Raw genomic sequence first — 12,254 nt, forward strand, 5'->3', positions numbered from 1 at the left:
TACAGGAAGCTATCAAAAGTCTTCCAACAAAAAAAAGCCCAGGACCAGATGGATTCACAGCAGAATTCTATAAGACCTTTAAAGAAGAACTAATACCCATACTCCTCAAGCTCTTCAGAGAAACAGAGGAGGGAGCTATCCCAAACTCATTCTATGAAGCCAATATCACACTCATCCCCAAACCAGGCAAAGACCCAACCAAAAAGGAGAATTACAGGCCAATCTCCTTGATGAACACAGATGCAAAGATCCTTAACAAGATTCTAGCTAACAGAATCCAGAAACACATAAAAAAAATAATACACTATGATCAGGTAGGCTTCATCCCAGAGACACAGGGATGGTTTAACATACGTAAGTCAATAAATGTAATCCAGCATATCAACAGAGCCAAGGTCAAGAATCACATGATTATCGCCACAGATGCAGAAAAGGCCTTTGATAAAATTCAACATTCATTCATGCTAAAAGCTCTGAAGAAAATAGGAATAGAAGGAACATTTCTAAAAACAATAAAAGCCATTTATGACAGACCAATAGCCAATATTATACTTAATGGGGAAAAGCTACAACCAATCCTCCTGAAAACAGGAACAAGGCAAGGATGTCCACTGTCTCCACTCCTCTTCAACATAGTCCTAGAACCCTTAGCCAGGGCAATAAGGCAAGAAAAAGACATTAAAGGGATCCGCATAGGGAAAGAAGAAGTGAAACTATCCCTTTTTGCAGACGACATGATACTATACCTCCACGATCCCAAAAACTCCATCCCCAAACTTTTAGAAATCATAAGTCACTTCGGCAAAATAGCAGGATACAAAATAAACCCACAAAAATCAGTTGCCTTCCTATACACTGATAACGCACAGGAAGAGAGGGAAATAAAGGGAGCAACCCCATTCACAATAACCTCCCAAAAAATAAAATACTTAGGAATTAACCTAACCAAAGATGTAAAAGAACTATTTAATGAGAACTATAAAAAGTTAAAGAAAGAAATTGCAGAAGACACTAGGAAATGGAAAGACCTCCCATGCTCCTGGATAGGCCGACTTAATATCGTAAAGATGGTGATACTTCCAAAACTAATATACAAATTCAATGCAATTCCTATTAAAATCCCAATGACGTACATCACTGAAATACAGAAAACAGTCCAAAAATTTATATGGAACAACAAAAGACCTAGAATAGCCAAAACAATTCTAGGGGATAAAGACAATATGGGAGGGCTATCCATGCCGAACTTCAAACTCTACTACAGAGCTATAATCACAAAGACAGCATGGTACTGGCACAAAAACAGACCCGAAGACCAATGGAACAGAATAGAAGATCCAGATATAAATCCACAGGCCTACAGCCAGCTGATATTCGACAAAGGAGCCAAAGACATACAATGGAAGAAACACAGCCTCTTCAACCGCTGGTGCGGGGAAAACTGGGCAGCCACATGCAGAAAACTAAAAGTGGACCCCAGCCTATCACCATGCACCAACATCAACTCAAAATGGATTAAAGACCTTAACATTAAACCTGAATCTCTGAAACTACTGCAGGACAGAGTAGGAGAGACACTTGAACTAATAGGCACAGGAAGGAACTTCCTGAACAGAGTCCCAGGGTCACAACAAGTTGGAGAGAGACTCGACAAATGGGACTACCTTAAAATAAAAAGCTTCTGCACAGCTAAATCTATCGCAACTAAGCTAGAAAGACAACCAACTAATTGGGAAAAAATATTTACCAGCAATATATCAGACAAGGGGTTAACATCCTGTATATACAGGGAACTCAAGAAACTAATCCCTCCCAAACCTAACAAACCAATTACTAAATGGGCAAGGGAACTAAAGAGGGACTTCTCAAATGAAGAAATAAAAATGGCAAAGAAACACATGAGGAAATGTTCATCATCCCTGGTGGTGAAGGAAATGCAAATAAAGACAACCCTGAGATACCACCTTACCCCAGTCAGAATGTCCCACATCCACAAATCAGCCAACGACAAATGCTGGAGGGGATGTGGAGAAAGAGGAACCCTATTACACTGCTGGTGGGAATGTACACTTATACAACCACTTTGGAAAGCAGTCTGGAGGGTCTTTAGAAAGCTAAAGATTGACCTCCCTTACGACCCAGTCATACCACTTCTAGGCATCTACCCTGAACAACAGGAACCAATATACAAGGACACGTGCACCTCCATGTTTATTGCAGCACTGTTCGCAATAGCTAGGATATGGAAACAACCTAGGTGCCCCACCACAGATGAATGGATCCAAAAATTGTGGTATCTATACACAATGGAATATTATGCAGCCATTAGAAATGACAAAATAATGGCATTTGCAGGGAAATGGATGGAGCTAGAAGGAATCATGTTGAGCGAGGTAAGCCAAGAACGAAGAGACAAACGGTACATGGTCTCCCTCATAAGTGGATGCTAAATCCAAAAGGTTAGGTGATACGACAAAACTAACAGGACTTAAGAAACAAAGAACTCCTGCTCATCTGGTTGAACCACTACTAAATATCCTCATGCTGCTGATCACAAATATGGTATATAACATGTGAACACTGTTATATATTACAGACTGTGGTAGACAATTTGCTCCAGGGAAGTTAGAATGAACTTGTGACTTTGAAATTATGTAATCATTTAATCACAATAAAAAAAAAAAGAACCTCGGGGAAGGGAGGGAGGGAGGGGATGGTAGGGGGAAAACAATGGAGGGGGTAACAATGTTCAAGAGGAAGTGTACTCATAACCTCCCTCATGTAACTGTAACCCTCTGTATAGTAGCTTTACAATTAAAAAAAAAAAAAAAAAGCAGACAAATATTTGAACAGAGACCTCAATAAAATTATATGCAGATGATAGATACATATATGAAACAATACTCAACAACATGTCTTACTGGAGAATTGCTTCTCCATTCCTATTAAATGGCCCAGATCCTAACTAACCACAACACCAAATGCTGGTAGAAATGTGTACCAGAGGAACTCTGGGTCTTGCGGCTGGGAATGCAAAATGGTGAGCCACTTTGGAAGGAAGTTGAGGCAGCTTGGAACAGAACAAAAGTACTCTTATCATCAAATCTAGCACTTGTATGCCTAGGTACTTTCTCCAGGGAGTTGTTAACTTGTGTCACACTAAAACCTAGCACACATTCTTAGAGTAGCTTTACCTGTAATTGCCAAAAAATGGAACCCCTAAGATGCCCTTTAATGGTTGGATGGGTAAACAACAGGGCCGTTAATCATCAACAAAGAGAAACGGGCTGTGGAGGAAAGGTAAATGCGTAGGACTCAGCAAAACAAGCTAGGCTCAGAGGCTGTACTGTATACTATGTGATTTCAACTACATGATGTCTGGAACTGTGGCTGCCACAGTGCTGAGACACAGAGGCTACTTCAGGCAGCAAAGCTGCAGATGGCTGATACTCGACATTATACAGGCAGTTCAAGGCTAGGGGTGCCATGACACAGGGTAAACTGTACTGGTGGACTTTAGTGAAGAGCGGTAGGCCGCTGGTCCATTCTCTTAACAATGCAAGGTGTTAGTAAAAGAGATTGCAAGCATCTGGGCACTCTATGTGTTCAATTTTTCTGTAAACCTTAAACTGCTCCTCAAAAGTCTATTAATTAACTATAACATTAAAAACTCAATGTGTACCTGTTTTTGAAGAGCAGATAAAATGTTTGTTTTTTTCTTTGGCAGGTTGTAGGACTTGAAACTCTGGGCCTGGACACTGTCCCTCAGTTCTTCAGCTCAAGGCTAGCACTCTACCACTTGAGCCATAGTGCCACCTCATGTTTTCTGGTGGCTAATTGGAGATAAGTGTCTCATGGACTTTCCTGCCTGGGCTGGCTTTGAACCACAATCCTCAGACCTCAGCCTCCTGAGTAGCTAGGATTATAGGCATGAGCCACTGGCACCTGGCAATAAAATGTATTTTCAGTTGAAGAATAACACTATCCAAACCTTCAAGGCCCTTTGTTCCTTTGCCAATGAACTCTCCTACCCTATCTGTGTGCAGATAACCAGGATCATGGGAGTGTATGAACCATTGCCTGCCCATCCTCCTTCCTTCCCTTCCTTCTTTGACAGGGTCTCCTATGTAGTCAAGTCTGTCTTTGCATTTACAATTTTCCTGTTTCAGCCTCCTGAGTACTGGAATTACAGACAGGTGCTGCCGTGGCCAGCCTTTTATTTCTTTTTAAAAATTGTTTCACTGCCTCTCTCTATATTCTTGGAAAACATTTTACTTAGTTCTCCTAGTCTTTGTTTAAACCTGTGCGATGGAGTCTTCACTTGTGATTTGCTCTTTTTGCTCTGAAATTGGGGGCTGAGGCTGTTTATGTTTCAGCAGAAGATACTGCAGGACACTGGGGCAGAACAGGGCTGTCCTCAACACTCTTGAGAGATGCTAGGGAAGGCAGTGGACAGAGCAGGCATTTAGCTCTGATGGAGTGAGAGAATGGGACAAGCCGCTTGGTAGAAAAGGTTCTAGAAGGGAGTGGAGTTCTTACAAAGTCTAGGAAGTACATCACAGAGCAAAGCCCATGGCCTGGAATCTGAAAGTGTTCAGAGAGAGAGCTCAGAGCCAAGGAGGAGCTTGGAGAGGTACCAGAGGAAGGGACAGACCACAAGGACCATTGATCACCTCCCTCCAAGCCCAGACTTTCTCTCTGTCTTAAGTTTAGGGAAAAAAAGCACACCCAAAAATAGCTCCTTGAAGGAGATCTTATGATACCCCACACTGGGATGCATTGTTCAATCACTATGTGATGCCTGACCGGCAGGGGGATGGGGCTGAGGTGGGTGGAGAGTCTGAAAGAAGCCAAAAGATAGCTTGGCATCAGTTGGTGGAAAGTGACAGTAACCTGGCAGGGCTATGGGTTGGTAAGTTGAAGGGCTCTGTTACCATGGCAACAGAGCAACGGGGCAACCTTAATGTAAGAGCAGCAAAAGAGGTGCCAGCCAGAAAGGGTTCCTGAGAAATCTAAGCAGATACAGGAGGCAACTTGACAGCATGCCTGGGCCTTGCCTTAGACAATCTCAGTGGCCCTGGACAGGACTCTTCCCCTTCCCAGAACTCATTTTTCCACGTATGCAGAAAGGTCCGTCCGTGGTCCTCCAGGGTTCCCCAGTTTGAGAACATGGCCCTGGAAGGCCTAGAATGGGCTAAATTGCTATAAGCATGCATAGCTGATGCACAGTGTCATCCAGGGCAGCAGGATTCACTACAGAATGCAAGGAAGGAAGGAAGGATGGAAGGAAGGAAGGAAGGAAGGAAGGAAGGAAGGAAGGAAGGAAGGAACGAAGGAAGGCAGGCAGGAAGACAGGCAGGCAGGCAGGCAGGCCCGTGATGGCGAGGCATCTGTCATACAAACTCAACGGCACAAAGCTAATCGAGATCAACAAGCTTCTCCACTCACAGTCTGCTGACTCAGCCTGACGCCAGTTCTGCAGGCTTCTCTCTGCCATTTGCAAGAGTCTTGGGACTCCCGGAGCAATAAGTCCCCCACTTCAGCTTGGGGTAAAGGGAGTGGCCTTCCAGCTTCCAGGGCTGCCCTGGGGTTCAACATCAAAGCCCCTGGCTGGTCCTACCTCAGGCCTTCCTTCCAGCTCTGCCTCACAATGTGTGATCCCTTCTTTAGTGTCCCTGAGACCCCAGTCTGCCACTGACTCCTTGAGTCCCAGTGGTAAGTGTGAAGATGTTTCCTTGTGCCACCCACTTTGAAGATGTGAACAGAGCCAAGAAAGCCTATGAAACTGCAGACAAGGGTCCAGGGTGGGAGAGGTTGGGTGAGTGGGAAAGATGGGGGTTAGGAGCATTATCACCAACAAGGCTGGACCTCTTGGGTAAGTGACTATGCCTTTCTGGTTTCCGTGTCCTCACAATCAAAATGGGCTAGCCACCACACTGACTTCCTGGAGCTGCTTTCATTGTCATCGCTGCCACCGCCACCGCCACCGCCACCGCCACCACCACCACCACCACCACCACCACCACCACCACCACCATCATCATCATCATCATCATCATTATCATCATCATCACACCAATACTGTCATCATTATGGTTGCAATTACCATCACCCCAGTCTCATCCCAGTTCAGGGGCCCAGTTGGCCAGCAACAGCTCTTCCAAGTGCTGATAGCTACCTAGACTTCTTAATCCTGGAGGTGTGTGGGGAACTCCCCTGACACTGACTGGATAGGGAGGTGCTCTATTGCCAACTGTGTACCATAAATGATCACTTTTTGTCACCTCCCCTCTGGACAGAGCCTGTCTGAGTTACCTCACTGCATGCCCACAGGCCTGGCCAGTGCTGTCCATCCCCTGCAGCTCTGGCTGCTCTTGTCTGGAGCCTGCTTCCTCCCCACAGGTCTGTGAAATATAGCGTCAAGGCGGGACAGCCCCAAGCCTCCAAAATAGCGTTCTGTAAGGAAGGACTTGATTCTGGCTGCATCTTGGCTGCCTCATTTGCCTGAGACTCTTCTTGTCCCAATGCATAGAAACCACGTCCAGTTTGGTTTGGGAACCACACTCAAAAGTTCTATGAAACGACTTCCTTAAAAATGCAATGAGAGCCAGGCGCCAGTGGCTCACGTCTGTAATCCTAACTACTGAGGAGGCTGAAGTCTGAGGATTGCAGTTCAAAGCCAGCCCAGGCAGGAAAGTCTGTGAGACTCATCTCCAATTAACCACTAGAGAACTGGAAGTGGCGCTGTGGCTCAATGGTAGAGAGCTAGCCTTGAGCTGAAGTGCTCAGAGACTGTGCCTAGGTTCAGAGTCCAAGCCCCATGATCACCACCACCACCAAACAAATGCAGTGAGAGAAATGGAGACCCCATTGTTGTGGTGGAATCTGCTGTGATGTATGGAAATTATGCCAAATAGCACACCCCAGAACAGCCCAGTATCACTCAAAAAGTCAAGTTCAACTGTTCTAGGAGCAAATCTACAAGCAATGAAAGGGACTCAGCTTTCCCTAATGTATGCAAGTATACACATTAAATGTGTGTGTGTGTGTGTGTGTGTGTGTGTGTGTGTGTCTAGTGGAAGGCAAAGGCACTAAGCTGTAGGCTGGCGATGTGCAGCATGGCTTCCCCATGTCTGGGAGCCGTGTGCTTCAGGCCATGCTCACCTCCATGCTGTACTTCTCCACCGTCCTCCGCAGGGGGTCCACGGCCTGCCAGCAGATCAGGATGCACAGGTCGATGAGCAGCATACCCCCCACAATCACCAGCAGCTTCTGGTCTTTGATGATCTGTATAGGGAAAGGATAGAGGGGCAGATATGAGACAGAACTTCCCAAACCAAGGCTGAGGTGTCAGGCCAGGGTGGCCATGAACTCTCAGCTGGAGAGTCTCCCGACCGAAACTCCCCATCGCCCACAGGAAAAACCAAGTTCAGCTCTTATGTCTGTCTTAAAAGGCCTTTTCCGATCGTTGTCCAGACACTTCCTCACTTGTTCATATCTGGACACTTCTACTAGTCTCTGGCTGAAGGTAATTTTCATCTGAGTCTTTCCTGTCTGGCAAACTTCAAGACCCTGGTTAATTGTCACCTCCTCCCTGAAGCTTTCTGTGCTCCTCCAGTGGAATCAGTTACTCCCAGAGCACTCTATCAGGAGCACATGCTATCAGGAGGGAGAAGAGCCATAGTAATGTGAGCAGTAGCTCACATTTGATGAATACTTGCTTAAGGCCTGCCTTTAGATTGGCAGTTTTACATGCATTGTCTCATACAAGGACAGATACAATTATTCCCATTTTTCAGAGAAAGAAATTTGATTATACTTGTTCAGTATAATAAAGCTACTGAAGCGTGAAGCCAAGATTTAACCAAGCTCCTCCTTTTTTCCAAATTCATACCCTCAGACATTTCCAGCACTGCCCAGGGTATCATATGATACCTTATCTGTGTCTGTACCCCCACAGAGGGTGCCATGCTTTATTTGTGTACCTCAGGACCTAACAGGGTCTGGTATGCAGTGAGCACTTTAAAGTTTGACAAAAGAGCTGTGTTGGAGCTACCTACTTGGAATCCCAACACTTGGGAGGCTAGAAGCAGATAGATGGCAAGTTCAAGGCCAGCCTGAAACTATGTCTCAAAAAATGGACAGGGCTATGGTCACAAGTTTACGGAGTTGCCACCCCTAGGTTAGAGTTCCAGGCCTTGATCAGGTCCTAGATACACAGGAGGCTAAAATCTGAGGATTATGGTTCAAAGCCAGCCAGGGAAGACACATCTGTAAGAATCTTTTTTTTTTTTTGGGTCCGGTCGTGGGGCCTGCACTCCAGGCCTGGGCGCTGTCCCTCAGCTCTTCAGCTCAAGGCTAGCGCTCTACCATTTGAACCACAGCACCACTTCCAGCTTTTTTCTTTTTGCTTATGTGGTGCTGAGGAATCGAACCCAGGGCCTCAGGCATGCAAGGCAAGCGCTCTACCACTGAGCCACCTTCCCAGCCCCATCTGTAAGAATCTTATCTCCAATTAACTAGCAAAAAAATCCAGGAGTGGAGGTATGGCTCAAATGTTAAAGTGCCAGCTTCGAATTGAAAAGCTAAGTGAGACACAAGTCCCTGAGTTCAAGCCCTAGTACCAGTATTAAACAAACAAATAAATAAATGAATAAGTAAAGGCTGGTGCTCTACTAACCTGGAACAAAGATGGAAAAATGGGGCAGAGGAGGGAGGGGAGCAAAGATCTAAGACCTAACCGGTTATTGAGCTAAGTCCTGCCCCTTTCTTGGTCTCAGACCTGACCAGTACCCCAGTCCTGATCCTAGATTATGCCGGCTCAGGAGCTTATTTTTCTCAAGCAGGCATCTGCTTGATTTCACAGCCAGGATGCCTCTCTTGGCACATGGATGCTAGATTCTGCTTGCTGCCCCATGAGTGGAACACTCATTCTTGGCCTGTATTGTTGAGTTTCAACACCCTTCCAAAGAACAAAAAACATGGGTGGGTAGAACTGAGATGAAGGAATACAAAAACAAACAAACAAGCCTCATTTCATCCCTTTTGCAGCCTGAACCTTCACCCAACCACCAACCAAATAAAAGCTAATGTGATTAATTTATTTTGGAAAAGGCTCCAAGAAAAATAAATTGGGAGACAGAAGCCTAAGAAAGATGACTGGGTGTGGCTTTTAATGACTAAGGCCATTAAAACAACAACAACAACAACAGGAATAGAAACTCATAAAGGCCTTTCTGTGGCCCAGTGTGAAAGAACAGCAGATCAGACTGCTATGAAATCCCCTAAAACCACTTTACTTGGGAGCAGGGCAAGCCTTCTCTTTGAAAGTTCAGAAAGGATCCAGTGAACTGCTGATGCTTTGCAAAAACACAGCTTAACCCTTGCTCTCTGTGGAGCAAGGCAACTCCCTGCCAGCTTTGAGAAGCTGGGGAAAAAGGAAGACATTCATTCCTGAGGAGCCTGGGACCCGAGGTCAGGCTACAAGAGGCCCTTGCATGTGCTGTGGCCCCTCAGGCTGTTTGAGCCCACAAGCATTTGCCTAGGCTGTGCCCTTGGAGGTCCTTGCCCAGTTCCTGCTGGTGCAATCCTACCCTGACTTGAAGACTGAGTCCAGGTAGTTTTAGCTCCATGATTCAGGTATGGTCTACATTGGGACACAGCTGATCTTCAAAGATGAGCTCTAGGAGCTCGCTCTTGTCAGTGTGGTAGGGTAAAGTCCTTCTTCCTGTAAGGTTCTCTATGATGTGTGAGGCCGCATGGGACAGTGATATTTGGAAGGATTTGGAATTATGTGCACTACATTAGAACCCTGTCTCCATTTCTTGTTACCTGTGGGACAATGGGAAAATCACTTCATCTCTGCCATTCAGCAGTTTTCCATTGGTATCAGAGCCAGGAGAGGAGGAAAGCTCATGCCTTATTGCTGAGTATGGTATAAAGGAGTGAACACAGATTTTTTGGAATTAAAAAGGCTCATTCTAATCCTAGTTCTGGCCAAATGTGATCTAATGTAAATTGCTTATCTTAGCTGGACCTCAATTTCATCCTTGATAAAGTGGGGTCATTGGCCCCCAATTGTACAGTTGGTATAAGAATAAAACAAGATGATGATGCATGGAAATCACAAAAGATCAAGATTTATCTGGGGAAGATGCTCCATGAATACTAGCTATTTGACTTATTACTTGGGGTTTGATTAGCAGCAATTGTTATATGTAGGACAGTGACATCTAGAGGCAAAGTATGATATTGTGCCCCAGCTCTACTAGTCGTCAAGGCGCATCAACAGATGGCCAGATCCATGTGGGAAGGTTGGTGAATAAGAAAGAACACATCTGATTTCCATCTGGCACTGTTCCCAAAGCCTGGCACTCCACCAGAGCTTATGAATGACTTCAACCATGTAGTTATGAACCACATCTCATTTATTAATTGCAGAAATACTGAGGTGAGTTCTTTTCTAGGTCCTGGGGCTGGGAAGGAGAGGGATCCAGCTGGGCTCAAAGAATAAATATTCAGCCTTCATGGAACATGTATTTTAGTTGGGGAGACCATAGTGAATAACTAAGCTGTGTCTATACAAAATGTTTTGCTGAGAAGAAATGATTTAAAGTAATCTGAAATAAGGAAGATGAGGAGGGGAAGGAAAGCACTGTCCTGACCATGTGGATCTGAGTTGGAGAACCACACAGTAGGGAGGCCACCTCTCATCCTCATCTCATTTTTGCTTCCTTCTTTCTCAGGTTTCTCTTTAAATCTTGCCCCGATTTCTCTCTGGGTTGTTGGTGTTTGCTGGTGTCCCCACATGTCATTCTCTCTCTGAGACAGGAACAGCTTAGTGATATGCTTTGAGCAGAAGAAGCGAACCAAGGCTTCAGCAATCACTATGCATCTGGGAAGCTGATCTGAGTGAACTAGCTGATCCTGGGTGAGTTGCTGACTCCTCTGAGATGATTCCTTCATTTACAAAGTGTAGACATCATCACACAAGTCACATCAGGTGATCAGAATCTGGCTTACAATAGCAGCACAGTGGAAGCCAACTATCCCTTCTAAATGTCACTTCCCGTGTTGTTTAGAGCAAGGATTAGCAAACAACAGATTTTGCTCACAGCCTGTGACAAATGTCTCTAGCCATATTAAACAGAGTAGAGGTAGCTGCAGAAGAGAGGTCGGCAAAAAGTCATATATTTATGATGTATGACTTTCTACAGAAAAAATCCTGGCTAAAAAATGATTTAGAAGAAAATGGTATTTTTTAAAAAAAATTAAAACACTATAGATTTTTTTTTTTTGGTCTGCCGTGGGGATTGAACTCTGGGCCTGGGCGCTGTCCCTCAGCTCTTCAGCTCAAGGCAAGCGCTCTACCACTTGAGCTACAGCGCCACTTCCAGTTTTCTGGTGGTTTATTGGCGATAAGAGTCTCACGGTCTCTCTTGCCTGGGCTGGCTTTGAACCTCGATCCTCAGATCTCAGCCTCCTGAGTAGCCTATAATCCTGAGGATTATAGGCGTGAGCGAGGCAAGGTTTTGCTATGTAGTTCAGGCTGGCCTCAAACTCAAGATCCTTTTGCCTGAGCTTCTTGAGTGCTGGGATTGTAGGTATGCACCAACACACCTGGCTTAACTTGAGATCTTTTGACTGAGCAGATCAACCTTCTAGCTGGGTCAACTTGGTGCTCTCTGGTACATAGTGTGGTTAATGCCCAGGATGGTTAGTGCCTTGCCCTGCCCAGACATCAGTGGAATGGATGAAGCCCTCCCTTGGCATTCCTTAGGATGAACCCAGGTAAAGGTCTGAAGGGTGTCCTCTGATGCTTTTGTGGCTCACACTGTCAGCAACAGTACTGAGTCACATTTGTTCTTAAAAACATCTGCCATGAACAGGAGGCCTCATCCCTGAGGTCCTCCTTCATGCCACCACTTCAGCTGGGTCCTAGTGAGAGGCAGAATTAGGCCAGGAATAAGTTTCTCAATGTAAGACTTGATCATTGGTCTTTATAACAAATAGTAGCATGCTACAAAACTGTGAAATTTGGGAGCACTAAGTCACCACCTGTCAATACTTTTTTAAAAAAAAAACTATGCTTCTCCCCCCCTTTCATGTCTAAAAATATGGCTGTTGGGTGCTGGTGGCTCACAGTTGTAATCCTAGCTACTCAGAAAGGCTGAGACCTGAGGATTGACATTTGGAACCAGCCTGGGCAGGAAAGTCTGTGAGACTCTTACCTTCTAATTAAACAGTCAAAAGTC

The 12,254-nt window shown here is 45.2% G+C and overlaps 1 protein-coding gene across 1 annotated transcript in view; it reads right to left on the bottom strand.

Annotated features, from left to right (window-relative positions):
• Gabbr2 (gamma-aminobutyric acid type B receptor subunit 2) overlaps positions 1–12,254 on the bottom strand; it is a 332,778-nt gene that overhangs the window by 45,448 nt on the left and 275,076 nt on the right. The window contains exon 13 of the mRNA XM_042697162.1: positions 7,165–7,287. Coding sequence (XP_042553096.1) covers positions 7,165–7,287 — 123 coding nt within the window. The remainder of the gene's footprint in view (positions 1–7,164; positions 7,288–12,254) is intronic.

This window comes from Dipodomys spectabilis, unplaced genomic scaffold (assembly GCF_019054845.1).
Source record: "Dipodomys spectabilis isolate Male_0828 unplaced genomic scaffold, ASM1905484v1 ptg000006l, whole genome shotgun sequence".
Classification (NCBI taxonomy): domain Eukaryota; kingdom Metazoa; phylum Chordata; class Mammalia; order Rodentia; family Heteromyidae; genus Dipodomys; species Dipodomys spectabilis.